The sequence below is a fragment of the Schistocerca serialis genome, chromosome 9, assembly GCF_023864345.2.
Source record: "Schistocerca serialis cubense isolate TAMUIC-IGC-003099 chromosome 9, iqSchSeri2.2, whole genome shotgun sequence".
NCBI classification, from domain to species: Eukaryota; Metazoa; Arthropoda; class Insecta; order Orthoptera; family Acrididae; genus Schistocerca; species Schistocerca serialis.
The window spans coordinates 332163402-332183891 of record NC_064646.1 but is presented as its reverse complement, the minus strand read 5'-3'; the positions used below and the strand labels follow the sequence as shown (position 1 = coordinate 332183891).

Genomic DNA, 20490 nt, shown 5'->3' with positions numbered 1-20490 from the left:
TGGCACACAGCTTCATTCTGCCATGAAGTTTCAAGATCTGTGCCACTAGAAAGATGTAACATTGAGTGTCCTTGATTCATCTGGACGATGTGGACATACGCTGAATATTTAACACTGTGAAATAGCTTGAATTCGTCACAAGGGTGTTGGTTACAGTTAATATGGAAACATATGAGAGATCAGATTTCTAATTTTATTGATCTTACTGTCTAGAGTGATATTTTTGATCTTTCCTATTTTGTACTGATGCATGGTACAAGAGACATTCGTTAAGTCTCATCCATCCTTGCGTGTTATATGTTACGATTTGTATTCAGTTACACATGTGATACGAGTCCACTTTCCAGAAATGTATGAGATGCTACCTGTGATATGAAGTCCACTCCCGACATGGATACCTGATGCTGCCTCTTGTAAAAGTCAAGATCAACCACATTAATCCTTTTTGGGTAAGTATGTCGCTTCAGGATGCATTTACAGCACAAAAAAATGTTTAAGGACAACTGTGCTGATTAATATTGGCCTGAACCGATTATAATGTCTGACTGACAAAGCAGTAATCAAAAATTCATTTGTTACCTATTACTGTTAAAAGCTGTCAGAATCATATGCATGTATGAATTGGATTGTGGTTGGCTGGAGGGGGAGATGGAGGGGTGTTAGATGCAACTGGTATACCAAACATTTATCAAGTGTCAGGTAGCAATGAATTCGTATAAACCGTAAAACAGATGTTCATGTGCAGTGTAAATATTGCTTCTTCAATCTTTTTGTGTGATTCAGGGAAATAGGCCAGTATCAAAGAACGGTAATACCAGAGTACTGAAGCATTTCACTTGATTTGACACCTGGATCAGTGAAATCCCCTTTTTCGTATTATACGAGGGTAATTAAAAAGCAATTTTTAATTTGTCAAGAATGCAAGTATATATGTTGAAAACCACAACATTGACAACTATATTAAGCTTTTTCACTATTATTTCCACCCACTTTCACAGTCTGCTTCCGCCTTTTAACAAGGGCTATATTTCAATACAGTTAAACTCTTGGTCCTCCTACAGAAGCCATTGATGCAAGAAGGTTCACACAGCGTCCCCATCTTCCAAGTGAATGCTACTATGAAGTTCTTTTAGCGGTACAAACTATTTAACGTCTCATCGTCATGCGGAAGGAAAACATCCAGCATAGTCTTCGTTGGGCTAAATCGCTGAAGATGTGCATGTAGGTGCATGGGGATGATGACGTTTTGGTCTGAAATTATTGAGCACCCATGCTCCAAAAATCGACCATAATCACACACTCTGCTTCACAGAATACTGTAATCATAACATCTCACCCGGTAGCACAATTATGAACTTTTTCTCCTTACGTGAGTTTCTGTGATGCCATTCGATTTACTGCTTCTTTTTTTCTTTTTAAGAAAATGAAACCAAAATTCGGCCGAACGGATGCGCTGCATGAGTTGGGAGGCAATTCTTCCAGTATTCCTGGTATCCATGGGTGAATCACCGTACATTGGTTTCCGTCTTTCTTTGGTGCAAATGCGAGTTTCAGTTTCTGCACTCAAAATTCACGATACCACTTCATTACTTTAATGAAACATTTGTCTAGCTAAATATCCTGCGTCATAGAATTACTAAACAGCCTTTCGATTTAAACAGAAAGAATATTCATTGTATATTTTTGGTATAGGATTTTTCTGCGTGATTACTTACTATTGAGCTTCAGAATACATAGCTATCGATATGCAGAACCACTGGGCATACGTTAAATTTGTGCCTTGGTGAATATCGGGTTAATCCTTTTTGGTACGATCAGATATTCAGTTGTATACAGGGTCGCAAACATTCATATAGCTTAATACATCATCAAGCTGCTTAGGGTAACAGCTTATTCATACAATACAGCGCATACCTTGCAACGTTAGCTTTTCAGTGAGATCATGCGACATTTACGTTGCTGTTGTGAGATTGTTAGATTATAACATTATAAATTTGGAAATTAAACGAAGGAGAATGAGATGAATAAAAGTAAAAAAGTAAAAAAGACTCCTGGGAGACCGTTTTAAATTCTGTAATGCCTCTAAAAGTTTATTTATTTATACCTTAACTACACATCACTTCACTCTCCGCACGCACTCGTTCGTACACTTCACAATTCTTCACAAACAGAGCGTGATATGAGACGACCAAAAAAATGATGGTTCTTAGACAGTGCCAGATTTTAGCGTCACACGTTAGCTTGACAGTTGTAAAGTAGCAATTTAAACCAGTTTTTAAAATTAATAAAATAACCATGAGTAGCGGAAGCTGCCTATTCATTTAAGCTTTTTGATTTTATGAAGGCGCATTACTATTTGCTCGAGCAAATGATGAGTCTTACCATTCAAATGATTGTGTAATGTTACCACATTGGTTTCTCCCTTATTTATGGTGTGTTAAGTTTGGTCGGTATGCTGTGCACTTGCTGGCCCACACTCAAGCCGATTTCTGTGAAGAGCCACAATGGCAGGCAAGTTTTGCGGAGATTTCTGACAGATAAGACCTGCCGATGTCAGGCCCTTGGTTATCCACTAATGTGCTGGCCCCGTCGTTCGGGTCTGAACTCTCACATCTGTCCAGTGGCCGGGTACCGTCGTGGGTGTGTTAAACCGTTGGATTATCTCGATTTATCCGCTGCCCCAGGAGAGCGCTGCACGCTCGGCTGCCAATGAGATTGCAAATGACGTATGTCTGTGGCTGGGAATTTGCCTCGCAGAAATTAATGTATATAGTTCACCGCATTTAGGCATTAATTTCTTGAGTTGAAGTTTTTGATTTTGGAACTCGTTTATATGGTCGAGAGGAAGTTATTGCTGACGACATTAGAAAGTAATTTAGGGTAGTCTTCGCCAGTTTATTCGCTATGCGCTCGTCTATTTCTCAAAAGATGTGTCGGTCAACTGATTACCCAAACTAAACACGCTGACATATAGCTCTGATTCAATATCGTGAGAAATCGTCCGAGAACGCTGGAACATCGATATGCGTAGAACATGACTTTCTTGAGGCTTTGGAAAGTCCAGGAACTCCAAACACCGGTAAAACAATAGTTGTAACGCACATAGGGGTGATACAATAATGATCATGGTAAAAGAAACTCTATTGTCACTCTCAAAGTGTTCGTTTATATAAGAGGTGATCAAAAAAAGTCCGTCTGAGAGCTTTTTCATTTGATCGTATATGGAATGTAGCGGGACAGCGATGCGAGTGTATAAGCACTAACAGTAGGCAAGAGATTTGTGTGTCATTCGTGTCTTTCCGACGTACTTGAGTAAAATTCAAACATGCGCGTCATTTCGATGTTATTACCAAACGCATCGAAACAGAGCCAATGTGCTGTTACTCTTTCCTTCGATGCCAAAGGGCGAACACTGGTAGACATCCTTCGGAGAATGAACAACATTGTACACATCGTCTCCACCTTCCAGGAAGTTCAAGTGTCAGCCATTAGCTGATCTTTGATTACTGGGCTCATTGCTTGATGATATAACTGAACCTGGTGTCTTCACCACCCAAGAAAAGTATTGGGCAACAATGGACAAATTAAGACTTACTATTAAGCAGAAAGGTCTGATAAAACAGCAGCAATTGGTGGTGTTGCATAATAATAATCCACATCCGAATATCGCAAGTGACGTAACGCAGAATTTCGACAGCTCAAGTGAAGACATACGAGCACCCTCCCCTAGCGATTATCGCGCTTTGGCCCCTTTAAAAAAGCCTTCAGAGATCAACGATTTATGTCGGACTAGGTTGTGCAGTAGGCAGTTACGGACTTCTTCACGCATCACTACAGGCTATTTACCAAACGTCTATCTTCATGTCGGTGCTGTAATTGCCTCAGTGCTCACATCAATTTCGACTAATTGGAATAAAGATTCTATACAGTACGATTTTCTAAAGGAAATTTTTGATCTCCTCTGATTCAATTCACCCGTCATTTTTCGCTTCTTTCTGAGCTCTTTTATGAAACATGGTTTCATATTTTGTGCCTTAGTTTTCGATGCACTTTGGCCCACAGTTCGAATAGCATCTAGAACGATTCAGCTATTCCTTCGTACACTCCGCTTTTTACAGTCTTGTCCATGTAACGTCCATAGATTAATTTTCACTTAGAAGGTCTTTCAACGCACAGTCGTCTCTGTTTTACGATGCAGCTATTTCAGCCATTTGTTCACAGTTCCACCATACCCATGGCAACTATAAACTGTGAACTGAAAACCAAAAGAGACCGCAGGGATTTTCTGAAAGCGGCTCATCGTAAAAATCCACTCTTGGTGGGACCACCAGGTTTGGGAACTGCAGGTTGGCTACAGATCTTTCCACGATTCGTGGGACATTGCGAGCCCATCGCTAAAATACAATCTTGTGTGGCCAATTAATGGCAGATTTTCCTAAGTTTTTCGTTAAGAAGGCATTCTTGTGTGCTTAGACACTTCGTTATATTTTCAAATATGGATGAGCAATTTTTTGTTAAATTCGGAGTGGGTAAGTGAAGGTTTAATTTTTTGTGTATTTATGTGTACAAGCTACATGTTCACTGAGTAGCGATTGACCTAGCCAATATTTTATTGTTGAGCCAAAGTAGGTGGTAAGTTTGTTTTCTTACATATTATGTTAGTTTGGTTGTCGAGTGTGCCCCAATTGCTTCTTGTTTGCGTGGCTTGAATTGGTGATTTGTGTCTTCAATTTTTATCCTACTTTTTAAATTGTAACAGCAATGAAATTTTCACTATTGTCCTTCTCCATGCTACACAACGAGTATAATAGCATAGTGGAAAATATTTTATTGTGTATGCGGCGCCCGAGTCCCCTATTTTGTCTCATCATGTACAAGCGATTTATCTTTAAAATGCCTCATGTAGTATACTGTGTTTCATGGAGCCTACTAAGTTCCTTAAAAACATTGTTTTCCAGATGACTCAGAGATACATCTGCCAGAAACCTCTTTCTGCTGACAATCTTTCTCATTAAAAGTACGCTGTTTATGCGACTATATCACTTGCATGTGTCGACAATTTCTGAAATTTCTGGGATAGAAACACTTTTATATTTTACTAGACTTTTGAAAAAGATAGAGCAGTCACTGAGTATTTTTCTGTTTTTAATACAACCATTTATCCAAATGTGTTTGCTATTATTGCGGTTGGTATATTTCCAGTTCTACCATTTAGATCTCACATGAAGAACATCTAGTGTTTATTCAAGCACTTAAACATCACTTGTAATTATTTGTGAAATGTCCTGGAGGAGTCAATGTTTCCTTCTTGAGGAGCACTACTTTCTTCCGTTCATTGGATTTCACTTGTACCTTCAATTCTTACTAGTACAATGCATTCATTTGCATTTCATAGTCAAGCATTTTATTTAAATATTTTCTAGGATTGTAGAGGGCAAAATTTTTACTTGCTCTTTGTTCCTATTTTACCCCACTGTAGATCAAAGTACAGTTTCCTACATATTCATTTCCAGATGTTCTCTTCTACGTTTCTGTAACTGATGAAACATGTATTTTACATTCTTCCAAATGTTTTAGCCATCTCTTCTTACAATTACTGTTTACTGTCTTGTCCATGAAAGTTACATAGATTTCATTTCACAAAGCACTCTTTTAACATGCAATTGTTTTTGGTTTTATGATGAAGTCGTTGGTTCACTCGTTCTTAATAATTATAACAACTAAAACTTCCTGCCACCTACAAACCATGAGAGACAACTCGGACCTTTTGAATGTGGCCCATTGCAAATAACCTTCAATGTTGTGTCCACACTAACATGTATTTGAATCCATGAGGTTTTTAGAATTGGTCGGAAATTCCGTTGCCCATCGCAAAAATGCAATTCCCTGAGGCCAGCTAAGGACAGATTTTCCTTAGTTTTGGGTAAGAACGGAGGCTTGTGTGCTTGGAAACATGTATGGGAACTGCTCAGTGAGTAGATAGTAAATAAACTGAAGAATGATATTTTATAAACCAAAGTACTGAATTGTAGGGAATCGGTCTTTTTTCTGTGGACTAATAGGTACTGTAACTCATTAGCTGTGGTGAAATAAATAGTTATTTTTAAAAAAATAGGTCGGCAATTATTAGCGATATCTGGCCCAAATTGATGTTACCTGATTTTGTGTATAGTTTTTCTTTATTTTTATGTTATTTTATTCTCTGGAGCCATTCGACATGCTAAAATTTTCATTATTATGATACATTTGGTTGTAAGTCTGTTTCCTTCGAAATAAAATGAGTGTACTTTGTAGAGTGTGTCAATCAACGTTGCTTGTTTGTGTGTGGTGAGTTGGCATGATGAGCGGTCTACTTTTGTTGTGTGTTGTTGATTTTAACAGCAATGAAATTTATGTTTCTGTAGTCGTCCTAAATTATAAATTTCATACCATTGCGGAAAATATATCATGTAAGCAACTCTTCAACCTCGTATCTTGCACTGATATGTAGTAGCAAGGCTTTCATTCTTCTGGTAGTCTTTCCCATTGAAAGTAAGCTAATTATGCGACAATATTATCTGCTTAATGTCGGTAACTTGAGATATTCATGAGGCAGACACCTTATAGCAAAATTGTTGAGTGCTTTTCCGTTTCCATCATATACGTTTTTCCAAATAAGACTACTATTAGTGGAGTTAGTTTGTTTCCACTTCTATCATTCTCATCTCTAGTGATGAAATAGCGATTTTTATTTAATATGTTCAATATCATTTGTAATAGGTAGTAAAAGTACTTGAAGTAGTCAATATTTCCTTCATGTGGAGCATTAGCTGCTATTATTCTTGTGACTGATCTTGGACCTTTAAACCATAATAATACAGGGTGATTCAAAAATAATACCACAACTTTAGGAATTTAAAACTCTGCAACGACAAAAGGCAGAGCTAAGCACTATCTGTCGGCGAATTAAGGGAGCTATAAAGTTTCATTTAGTTGTACATTTGTTCGCTTGAGGCGCTGTTGATTAGGCGTCAGCGTCAGTTGATGCTAAGATGGCGACCGCTCAACAGAAAGCTTTTTGTGTTATTGAGTACGGCAGAAGTGAATCGACGACAGTTGTTCAGCGAGCATTTCGAACGAAGTATGGTGTTAAATCTCCTGATGGGTGGTGTGTTAAACGTTGGTATAAACAGCTTACAGAGAATGGGTGTTTGTGCAAAGGGAAAAGTTCTGGACGGCCGAGAACGAGTGATGAAAATGTAGCACGCATCCCGCAAGCATTTGTTCGCAGCCCAGGAAAATCGACTCGCAGAGCTAGCAGAGAGCTGCAAATTCCACAATCAACTGTATGGAGAGTCCTACGAAAAAGATTAGTTATGAAACCTTATCGTCTGAAATTGGTTCAAGCACTGTCTGCAGCTGATAAGATTAAAAGAATCGATTTCTGTGATTTTATCCTTGCTCAAATGGAAACAGATGAATCTTTCGTTTCAAAGATTGTGTTTAGTGATGAAGCAACTTTCCACACTAACGGGAAAGTCAACCGTCACAATGTCTGTATATGGGGCACTGAGAATCAGCGGGAAACAACTCAGTATGAACGTGACTCGCCTAAGGTGAACGTTTTCTGTGCCATTTCAGCCAATAAAGCTTTTGGTCCCTTTTTCTTCGAAGGTGCTACTGTAACTGGACTACAGTATCTGGAGATGTTAGAGAATTGGCTGTTCCCTCATCTCGAACAAGAAGCACAACAATTCATATTTCAGCAGGATGGAGCGCCACCACATTGGCACTTATCTGTCCGTAACTACCTGAACGTCAACTACCCGAGGCGATGGATCGGCCGCCAGGCAGTCCGTGACAGAGCACTTCATCACTGGCCTCCAAGAAGCCCTGATCTTACCCCCTGCGATTTTTTCTTATGGGGGTATGTTAAGGATATGGTGTTTCGGCCACCTCTCCCAGTCACCATTGATGATTTGAAACGAGAAATAACAGCAGCTATCCAAACTGTTACACCTGATATGCTACAGAGAGTGTGGAACGAGTTGGAGTATAGGGTTGATATTGCTCGAGTGTCTGGAGGGGGCCATATTGAACATCTCTGAACTTGTTTTTGAGTGAAAAAAAACCTTTTTAAATACTGTTTGCAATGATGTATAACAGAAGGTTATATTATGTTTCTTTCATTAAATACACATTTTTAAAATTGTGGTATTCTTTTTGAATCACCCTGTAAAATGTATATTTTGCACTTCATAGTCAAGTGTTTTATCTCACTGTTTTCTAGGGATATAGATGGTAGCACATTTACTTTCTCTTTGTTCCTGTTTTACTCCGCTGTAGATCAAAGTATAGCCACCTACCTATTTCGTTCCAAATGTTTTCTTATTTGTTTCTGTAATTTCTGAAAAATGTATTTCATTTTCTATCAAATGTTTAGCTAATTCGACTTCTTTAAGATCAGTTCCTTAACGTACTAGGAGGGGGCATTCCAACCTTTATTAAGACATTGTCTCTTGCTCCTATGTGTCACCTATGTCGTATCTCGGAAATCCGTCCTGTTCTCGAGGCTTGACTCTGAGTGGGAACCTGGACCTCCGCTACTACAGGAATTTTCCCATAGGTGACACTACCACCCACTACACTGTCATCCATCACCTGCTTTAGCATCAGCTAAAATTTTCTTTTATATTGTGGATACCAAATAAAGTCGTGCTCATATATTAGCGATCACTGTTTAAGGCCATTAAATTTTGTGTGCTTCATGCTAGATCAGTGACTACGAGTTGTCAAACAAATTGGTGAATATACCAGATTTATCAAACGAATTACCTATAAATGTGGGCAAGCTGTGGAATTCAATACCAGACCAAATATTTAAGTAAAATTTGCAGAAGTTCAGGATTATTGAAATATCAGGATTCAAAGTAGAATTGATGATCTATTGAGAAGAGGTGGATCGGGAGAAGAAATTTTCATATCGAGATCAGCTCGGAACAGTGTGGAGGGGCCAAAGTATCATGTTTGGTCATTTCGTGATGCTAATTGAACTATACATGTTGATTTTCTGTGTCTTACTGGATATTGTGAAGATTAGTTTATCCTTTAGTCATGTGGTAATAATGAATGAATGTATAGATTATTGTGCATGAGTAATTTACAGATGTTACTTGTCTTCTCAATAACTGGCTGAGATGCTTTGCAATTGGTTTCCAGCATGGTGCATGGTTAGTTTTGAAACCTGTTATTAACTATTTAGTTCGTTTCATGTGTGATGTTGTATATGTCTTTGTATTTAGGTATAATTATGAATCTATTTAGACTGATATTCTACTTATGTACAGAGGTGCATGATCACACCAAATGGTGGTCCAACAGAGGACATTAACAGCCGCAAAAACAAAGCCAAGGCGCCTTTACAACTCTCCACTGAATCTGGAAATTGAAGGAAACAATTCTGAGGACCAAACTTCGGAAATTTAAGAGTAATGTAAAATCTGTGGTTCTATAAGGACGTGACACATGGAAAGTGAGAAAGTGGCTAATCCATATGCTGCAGACATTCAGCAACAGATGTCTTAGGAACATTCTGTGGATATGGTGGTCAGATGTCATCTCTAACGCAACACTCTGGGAATGAACGATCCACAAGCCAACTGAGGTGCAAATAAGAAGCAGGAAGTGGAGATGGTTAGGATATACTCTTATGAGGTCACGTGAACATATTGCGTAGGAAGAAGTTTATTTATGCTGCATGGACGATGCAGACGAGGCAGGCCCAAAATGTGGTGGAGATCATCAGTTGATGCAGAAGGTCAACAGCAAGGAATAGGATGGGAGAAACAGAAGAAACTAGCACAAGACAGAGCGAGACTGCGGTCTTCTATTGCAGGGCTATGCTGTATTTCTGTCTTATTTTTCCATTTAGTTACCTGCTCTATCTTTTTCTGTTGTGTTTACACTCTGAGCAGTTCTCCAATCAGGTCTTTAGCGTTTTAACATTATCTGACATTATCCACAAATCTAAGTACATTTTAGATTACCCACTTAAATCAGTTCACAGCTCTGAAAACCGAACAGGCTTCCTTTTTCATACGTCTCGCCTGAGGCGCCACTAACACGTAACTTCATTAATTCTAGTTATACCAAATCTTTGCATGACATAAATGTTTCACCATTACTGACAAAATTGTTGCCATGCTGAATTATAAAGCCTTAGAAATGACTTGTGAAATATAAAAGGAATGTAATTAATTCTCATTCACTATTGTGACGTGAGCTACTACCACTCATTATCTAGAAAACAGGTATGTGTAAGGTACGATAACTTAAATAGCACCTTTTGAGAACAATGTCAATTACACATTAATGTAAATGCTGATTACTAGAAAAGGACCAAAATTCATAGCACATAGCTGTGAAGTAAATCTGAGCTGATGTATCAAGGCCGTTTGTAACATGTTATGATTACAAACTTATGTTTGAGAAATGCATGAATTTTCATATAATCATAAAGATTACAGTGTTTATTTCAATAAAATTTTAAAGTCTTCAATGCTGGGTAATTGTTTCAAACGTGATGTTAATTCTTCTAAGTCAAGAAGCAATAGTCATGGAACGCAGAATTTTGCATGTTTTCAATCATGTGACGTATCTTTACTAGAAGTGTAAAGGATTTATTTGAGTAAACGAAAGTTTGGTCATTGAGTTGCAAGATAATGACATAACAGCTGTGTATTTGTTTGTACAATGCTGACAGGTTGATATGTAGAGTTAGAATGGAGAATTAATGATAATTAATTGAATATTATATTCCGATAAAATTTATTTCTTGTATATGGTATTAACAAATGCAGTAGTGAAGAAACCGGACGTAATGGGCAATAACAGAAGGAAACATTAACGATAAATTAGCGAAGTTTAAGGGAGATCCTCCATATCATTCTGTAATGATGACCCCTCATGCTAAGGAGCTTCAGTTCACAGGGTGGCATGCGTGTCTCATCAATTCAGATGGCAGTACCATAGGTACAACGATAGTGGAGAGATATCTGTTGAGAGAGCTGATAAACATATTGTTTATGAAGGGTGGCTGCTACCTTATCAGTCGCTGCAAGAGCAACATTCTTGATGATTGGCTTAACTGGCATTGTATCTACCACCAAAACGGACCTGCTGTGCTTTAACAATGAAACAGCTGAAAGCAAAGGGAAACTACAGCTGTAATTTTTCCCGACGGCAAGCAAAATTAATGTTGTGGTTAACTGACAGAGGCATTCTCTTGCTTAAAATATTTCAGAGGGAAAATAGTTTGCAAATCAGATCTCTGGGTGGAGAATATTCATGAGGATGTCGTCATCAAGAGAATCGAAATATTCATTTTATAGATAGGAGTGTGTAGTAACAGAACCCTTAATCAGATTAGAAAATTTGGAAAGGTTGACGTTAGATATAGTGACAATTAGTGAAATTTAATTGCAGGGACGCAGCACTTCTGATGAGGTGAATGCAGGGCTATAAATACAAAATCAAATACGGTATTGGAAGAGTAGGTTTAACAATTTATAAGAAAATATGTGATAAAATTTATTGAATGTATATGGTATTAACAAACGCAGTAGTGAAGGAACTGGCCATAATGGACAATAACACAAGGAAACATTAACGATAAATTAGTGAAGTTTAAGGGAGATCCTCCTAGTCAGGTGATGCTGAGGGTATTAGCTTAGGAAATGAGACACTTAAAGTAGTAAGGGAGTTTTGCTATTAGGGGGCGAAATAACTGATGATGGTCGCAGTAGAGAGGATGTAAAATGTAGACTGGCAATGGCAAGAAAAGCGTTTCTGAAGAAGAGAGATTTAACATCGAGTATAGATTTAAGTGTCAGGAAGTCGTTTCTGAATGTATTTGTATGTAAGTGAAACATGGACAACAAATAGTTTGGACAAGAAGACAATAGAGGCTTTAGAAATGTGGTGCTACAGAAGAATGCTGAAGATTAGATGGGTAGATCACATAACTTATGAGGAAGTATTGAATAGGATTGGGGAGAAGAGAAGTTTGTGGCTCAATGGGACTAGAAGAAGGGCTCGGTTGGCAGGACATGTTCTGAGGCATCAAGGGATCACCAATTTAGTATTGGAGGGCAGCGTGGAGAGTAAAAATCGTAGAGGGAGACCAAGAGATGAATACACCAACCATATTCAGAAGGATGTAGGTTGCAGTAGGTACTGCGAGATGAAGAAGCTTGCACAGGACAGAGTGGCATGGAGAGCTGCATCAAACCTGTCTCAGGACTGAAGACCAAACAATAACAAGAAAATAAGAATGCCCTTAACAGACCATGAACAGCATAGTGAACGCATTATTATAGCCAAGATAGACAAAAAGTCCACGCCTACCGCAGAATTAAAAGTTCATATGCAAATAGTTCTGCATATGATGAAGAGATTGTAGAATGCATGATGACATGAAAGAAATTATTCAAATAGCTAAGGGAGACAAAGTGTAATTGTGATGAATTATTGTAATTAGATTGCAGGGAACAAAGGGGAAGAAACATAGCAGGTGATTATGTGTGGGGGTAGGGGGTAAGACTGAAAGAGAAATGGACTACTAAAATTCTGCACAGAGCATAGTTTAATCATCGCTAACATTTTGTTTAAGACTCATGAAAGAAAACTGTATAATTGGAAGAGAAACGGATACACCAAAAGCTTGCTGACTGATTACATAATAATAAGACAGAGATATCAGAAACAACTTTAAAAACGTAAGACATTTCCAGGTGTAGACGAACTCTCTCTCCACAATTTAGTTCTAATGAACTATAGGTTAATGGGAGCCGGAGGTGTCTATGCTGCCCATGTTAAAATCACTAAGTTTGGGGAACATTTATGAAAAAACTACCAAATAGAAAAATTTGAATTTTTTTTACATATAGAGTGGTTTAGTATTGCAGTTATGACAGAGGGATTTTGGAGTATCTTTTCTAGTCTCCTTCCAATTATTTTTTTTATTAATGACCCAAATTATTTTACAAATAATTGCTTTATAATTAAACTGAAATGAAATTACTGAACGTATTGCCAAATGGCTGTGTTACAATGTAAATTTGACCACTAGGAGTGGTGTATAAAAATTTCATCTCTCTAACTTGAGTGGATTTTGAGAAAATGTTCCTTATATTCGAAAAATTTTAATTTATGGGAAATGGCTATCAAAGTTTCTCAATACATTTCTGCACTATAGGATGGATTATCCGGGTCTTTTTCTTCATCCTCCAAAAGCTTCCTCTTCTGTCTTCTTTTCTGGCCTGTTGTTCCATCATACTTCATACGCCATTCTCTTCTTTCTGCTCCTCTTATCCTTTCTCTGTTAATATTTCTTAGTGCTCGTACAGTGTTCACCCCAGCTGTAAATCCTAATACCTTCAGACCTTCAGACTTGACACTGTTCCCTTGGTTGTAGGTTTCTATTGCATCATAAATGCCAATGTGCAGTGTTTTTATACTTACAAACACCCTTTTAGGAATCAGTTTCCAAATCAAATTGTTTACACTCTCATTAGGATTCTGCATCTTTCCGTGCAGACATTTGTGTAACAATTCTGCCTGTGCTAAGATTATGGCTGTGCTAAATCATGAAAAATTGGTTTTGTTGCATTTATCACTGCTGCTGGCAAACCATGTTTGTGATCATAGTCCTTTTTTGCATTATATTTGTACCAGGAATCTTTTGGGCACAGGCTGTGTTGAGGGTATTCATTGGAAGAGGCAGCAGCAGACCCTTTTCCAATGGATCGAAGACCATGCACAAGTCGAACATTCACATCACACACTCTAGATCGTCCATTTTCATCAAAGAGACTGGCATGTGAATTGTAGAAAGTCACTTGATACTTGCAACATGCACAGATTATCTTCATCTCACAAGCTAAACCAAAGTGCTTTGTTATCTCTAGTCCCACTCCTACACTTTAACACATTTTGCACAGAACGCTTTGTTTCAGCACAGAAGATAATAATCCAATATTCAGTACTTCGTTAATATCATCACTGTCACTAACATATTCACGAAATATGTCACTTCCACCAGTCAGCTTCTTGCTAGAAGATGTCACAGGGCTATGGCCGGCCATGTGTTGCTTAGCAGAAGAACGCACTGTTTCAGTAATTGTAGTATGGCAACTTGGTGTTAGTGTTAACTTTCTTTTCCCTATGTTCTTCCTCTTCTTATATACACGATTACTAAAACGTGGCATCGTAACCAGAACAATGCTTTACACAAGAAGTATAATACTACCAACAACAGGCGCAACACTGAACTAATTCGAAACGGTACACACCAAAGAGACGATGTTCCGCGCTCTTAGCGCTTCATTTCTCACAGAAAACAATGTAGCCAACCCTTGCACACTCGCTGTATGCGTAGCATAAGGCGCTGTATGCGTAACAGGCCGAGAAAATCCCAAGCAGTTCGCCAGGAAGTCACGAGAGGGTGTTAGATGCATTCAGCGGCCGCCCATTTCCTCTGCAGGCGTGGGGGAAAATGGTAATAATTCCACTTCTAGGGCGAGTAGAACAATAATTCAAAGTTTACATTAAAGAGAAATGTTCCAATTAATTTTCGGTAGCAAAAAAAAATCGTAATTTTTTGGATTTGACCACCTCTGGCTCCCCTTAAAACTGAAGAAATTTCACAAATGTAGAGCATAAAGAACATGGACTCTTGATAAGTTGGAAGAAGCAGATGTTGTTGAGAGATATAGAGGGAGCATTTAGCAACGTTTGACTATACAGGGGGATGAATACAACAGTAGACGAATGGGTTGCTTTGAGAGATGAAATAGTGAAGGCAGCGGAAGATCAGATAGGTAGGGCATTTTGGATTCACCTGATGAAAAAAGAAAATATAAAAATTGAGCAAATCAAGTAGGCGAAAGGGAATACATACCTCTAAGTAATCAGGATGGTAGGAAGGGCAAAACTCCTACACTGGGATGGACAGCGGAAAAAAGTAAAGATTTTGAAACATATATTGCCAGGAGAAAGATAAATACCGCCTACAGTGTCCTTTGGAGAAAAGAGAGGTAGCTGTGTGAATATCGAGAGCTGAGACAGAAAACCAGCCCTAAGCAAATAAGGGAAAGTTGAAAAATGGGAGTACATGGATAGTCTATGACAGGGAGATAACATGAAACCAATGTTATAGAAATGGATGCGGACGTAGATAAACACGAGATGGAAGATAGGATACTACGAGAGGAATTTGATAGAGCACTGAGAGACCTATGTTATAACAAAGCCACAGGAGTAGACATTCCACCTGAACTGCTGTGCTACAGCCACGGAAGAGCCTACTGTGACAGAACTCCTCCACTTGGTGTGCAAGATGTGTGAGACAGGCAAAGTACAGTCACATGTCTATAAAAAATAATAATTGCAATTTCAAATGAAGCAGATGCCGGCAAGTGTAAATACTACCGTGCTGTGAGTTTATAAGTCATGGTACAAAAATACTAACACGAAATCCTTAACACAAGAATTAAACAACTGGTAGAACCAGGCTTTGAAGTAGATCATTTTGGACTGAGATGAAATATATTAACTCATGTGGCAATACTGACCCTGTGAGTTACCTTAGAAGGTAGTTTAAGGAAAAGCAACCTTTTTTTATTGCATCTGTAGAGTTAACAGAAATCTTTTGACACTGTTGCCTGGATTACTTTCTTTGCAGTTTAGATTGTAGCAGGAGTTATACATAGTATAACTTTTACATAAACAAGTCGGCAGTTCTATATGTCGATGGCGTGAAAGGGAATCAGTGGTGTATGTGGAACTGAGACAAGTTTGTATCCTATCCTAGAGCCCCTTCAGTCTGTACATTGAGCAAGCAGTAATCAAAACTATGCGCAGGACTTATGGTTCAGGGAGAAGAAATAAAACAGTTTGGGTTTGCCGATGAAAATGTGGTTCTGTGTGAGACAATAAAGGGCTTAAAGGAGAAGGTGAAAGTAGTGGAATGTCTGTGTAGATCCATCGTGGATACAGTACAGCGGATGTTCGGATATTTAGAAAAACAAATCACCAAACAACCTTACGCATTTAGAAATTGTTATTTTATTTACACTACTAGTTTCGTCATTTCATTAACGCCTTCTCCAGGCCTCTGCATGTTAAAATCATGCCAAGATATACAGGGTGCTACAAAAAGGTATGGCCAAACTTTCAGGAAACATTCCTCACACACAAATAAAGAAAAGATATTATGTGGACATGTGTCTGGAAACGCTTAATTTCCATGTTAGAGCTCATTTTAGTTTTGTCAGTATGTACTGTACTTCCTCGATCCACCGCCAGTTTGCCCAGTTGAAGGAAGGTAATGTTGACTTCGATGCTTGTGTTGACGTGTGCCTTTACAAGTACGACACAACATGTGGTTCATGCACGATGGAGCTCCTGCACATTTCAGTCAAAGTGTTAGTACGCTTCTCAACAACAGATTCGATGACCGATGAATTAGTAGAGGCGGACCAATTCCATGGCCTCCACACTCTCCTGACCTCAACCCTCTTGACTTTCATTTATGGGGGCATTTGAAAGCTCTTGTCTATGCAACCCCGGTACTAAATGTAGAGACTTTTCGTGCTCGCATTGTGGACGCCTGTGATACAATACGCCATTCTCCAGGGCTACATCAGCGCATCAGGGTTTCCATGCGATGGAGGGTGGATGCATGTATCCTCGCTAACGGAGGACATTTTGAACATTTCCTGTAACAACGTGTTTGAAGTCACGCTGGTACGTTCTGTTTCTGTGTGTTTCCATTTCATGATTAATATGATTTGAAGACAAGTAATATGAGCTCTAACATGGAAAGTAGGTGTTTCCGGACACAGGTCCACATAACATATTTTCTCTCTTTGTGTGTGAGGAATGTCTCCTGAAAGTTTGGCTGTAGCTTTTTGTAACACCCTGTATAACAGCTGACATTCAAGAAAATGAAGTGTAGTGAAAAAAAATCCTCAGAAACCTACAATATTCAGTGTGTGGCATAAAGAAGAGTATATGTGCACTCAAGGCACAACAAAGCAAAATAAGTACACATGCAGGTTAGCAACAAAACTAATTATTTTGACATCACAGAGTTATTAGAGAACGTGTCAAAAATTGCAAAAGCATAAAATAGAAAGTTTACAAAATCAGAAGCACAAAGGAATAATGTTTGTCTAGTTTTATTATAAAAAATGTGCACACCATTTACAGATGAGATTAACTATAGTTCTTGGGAAAAATTATCGCCATTGAAGTTAAAAACCTGCTATATTTCATATGGAGTACTCAACGGTGTGCATACCCATTGCGTAAGTAACACTAGTAATATCCCAGATGTAGTTATCATGGTGTCAAAAAATGTTAACAGAGGCAAAAGAAAACGGCTGACAAATTACTAAGTAAACGTCAGTAAGCAAAGAACTTGCTGAGGATACTCATAAAATATCTAGATGACATAATATTATACGCAAAGTAAAAAATTAAACGGTATGACTTGGTGTCCCTTAACCTGCAATCATTCATGTTGTTAGAAAAATCTAACATTTATGATTTCAGTTAAATATTGCAGGACACTTCCAAGCCCTAATGAACTGACGATCTAGAAATGCTTTGTTTCATATCCCTTGCTTCAATTAATCTGTGACTTGACTCTCAAATTTCAACCATAGCTTGATAGTTGTGCTATTATTTGACGTGGTGCGCAGTGTTAGATTTCATCCAACACGGGTTTTTTTTACTTAACTATTACTTCTCCTTTCAAGGAATACCGTCTTGCTTCACTTTTAGTTTTTTTCTTGTCCTTGTAACATGCGGCAGTGTTCGTTTGTTTTCTCCTGAAAGAGTTCAGAGTATGTTACGTCTATTGTAAGAAAAGTAATTATTCTTATTGGGTTTTCAGAATTGAACGAAGCAATTGTTTATACGGAGTACATGACATTCTGTCTGTCAGATGTGAAAATACATAAAACGTTTAAGGGAAGAAGTCATGTCAGAAGAATAAATATTGATGTGGGTAAATGAACAACCAGACGAGGGTATCTACAAAGAGAGTCTGTCATCTGATACTTTTGCACCCTCGGTGCATGAGGAGATCAATACCACAACAGATCAGTCACACAGCGAATCTGATACTTCTGCTACAGCTGTTTCTCAGAGTCTGTCATCCGATACTTTCGCACCCTCGGTGAATGAGGAGATCAATACCACAACAGATCAGTCACACAGCGAATCTGATACTTCTGCTACAGCTGTTTCTCAATATACAGATCGTGAAACCTATCTTGGGAAGGATGGAGTAACAGAATGGTTGAAGCAACACGCTTCTCTAGCAAAAACTGCTAGTCAGATTATTGTAACAGAGCTTCCAAGTGTGTAGTGTGTTGCAAAATATTCGGAAACAGTTTTGGAATGCTGAAAATTATTTTTTCCAGACAGTGTAACTGGTCGCATTGTGGAATGCCCAAGCCCGTAACTTGACAGAATGACAGCGATTGACAAAACAGGCACAAACGTGATGATGGACAAGTAGTTTACATCTATATCAATCGCGAACAAAATGTACTCCAATCAGCGACTCACTGTAATAGGTACTATGCGGAAGAATAAAAGAGAAATTCCACCGGAACTTCTGGACGTAAAGTGTAGGCAACTAAATAGCAGCATACTCGCATTTGGAGAAAGATCAAGCAACAATTGCTTGATTCGCTCATACAGAAAAAAAGAGAAACAGGAAAACGATGTTCTAATGTTATCCACCATGCACAGCGACGATGCTATAGACGCTGACAGTGGCGAAGCGAACAAACCTGAAATCATTACATTTTACAGTCTCACAAAAGGACGTGTAACTGTTGTCGACTGTTTGAAATCAGAATATTGTGCTTCAAGAATAATCAACTGCTGGCCTCTTATACTGTTTTTCAGCTTGTTGAACATAGCATCAATAAATGCTCAAATAATATATAAGGTAAACACAAATGACTCAAATCCACAGATAAGATTCATCACATAATTCAGTATGATTCTTGCAAAAGCCCACATGATTAAACGCATGTCGATTCGAAGGACATCACTTCACTTGAAGCAGAAAATAAAATGTGTTGTACACATTTGCTAACTACCAACAGCTAAAGAAGAAAATGAATTAAGAGAAAAACCAAGATGTCACTACTGCCCTGAAAGGAAAAACAGATTCACTTAGCATCGCTGCCATTATTGTTCCAACCCTGTCTGTAAAGAACATACAGCGTCGAGTGTTCTTACGTGCCAGGAGTACATGTCATAAGAAGCCATATATTAATCTGAAGAGTAAAAAGGAGTGTGGTTAACCTTAATTCATCACTTGCTATAAATGTTACGAACTGCTGTTCTCACAGGTGTTGTAATCAAAAGAGTTTGTGAAATCTTTGCATGTTCTAATATTTTTAAGTGAAGTAAATTACATATTCCATACCACTTCTACACTAATTCATAAAGCTTTGGTAATAATAATGAAATCATTTATTGTATAAAGGTGACTGTCTGACATAAAACAATAAAAAAGGTGCAAGATCTCATTGTTAGAGAAATCTGAACGCGAGTTATCGCGTGACAAGAATATACTCGAGCGACTGCGGGTTAAACACCAATAAATTGGGCGGAAAATTGTACGGTGGAACACACAAGGAGCCCCAAACACCAAAGACTTGCGTTGACGATATATTCGTCGTCTTTAGCTCTTTGAGTGCTGCACCGGGGCGTGTGGCTGGCTGTGTCAGGCCTGCCCTTGGGGGCGCCTAATCCGTGTACCTGCGCTGGCAGCCACTTCTGCGGACTGCTGTGTATGCCTGAGCTCTCTGCTTGGCCATCCTCGCCCTGGCCTGAGTATTTCTGGAAACACAGGAGATCTGGTTACTTATTCCGTAGCTTTGAATCTGGAGAAGAATTGCTCGACAGACCTAATGTATACTGAAACTGCTTATGCTGCTAACATGTAACTCCCGATCAAAGGTTTTCTTTCATTTGCAGTTAGTTCTTGAGAATCGTCGTAAGTTCTCTGTATACATCTATGTTTTATTTGGCATACTGATACTTAATTATCAGATTTTTGTACACAACTTAAGTGGTAAACGCTGTAAAACCCGTAATGGCCGAACGTTGATGTTCTTCTGCACTAGCGCAATAATTCGCCCGCAAGCAACCTTCAAGGGAAGCGTGTGGATGCCAAGACACACTTTTGAACGTAATAACTATACTTTGTGAGCATCAACACAATAAATTATCCGCAAGGAAACTTCACAATCAAAAATTCAACATTACTGAATTGCTTTTATATAGGATGCAATTATTATTGTGCAGTAGAAATAAACAATGACTTATAATGTTTGTTTAAATATTAGATACGAAAATACTCAAGTTTCTAAACGACCTAATTAAATGTGACCTTTAATTCCTAATGACCTTTTGTGCTTC

General features: G+C 38.4%; 1 protein-coding gene across 1 annotated transcript; it reads left to right on the top strand.

Annotated features, from left to right (window-relative positions):
* The first annotated feature begins 18595 nt into the window (after positions 1 to 18595).
* LOC126419599 (uncharacterized) lies at positions 18596 to 19367 on the top strand. The gene is made up of 2 exons (XM_050086787.1): positions 18596 to 19006; positions 19191 to 19367. Exons 1-2 carry the CDS (start codon positions 18596 to 18598, stop codon positions 19365 to 19367), a joined length of 588 nt encoding a protein of 195 aa, XP_049942744.1.
* The last annotated feature ends 1123 nt before the right edge of the window (positions 19368 to 20490 follow it).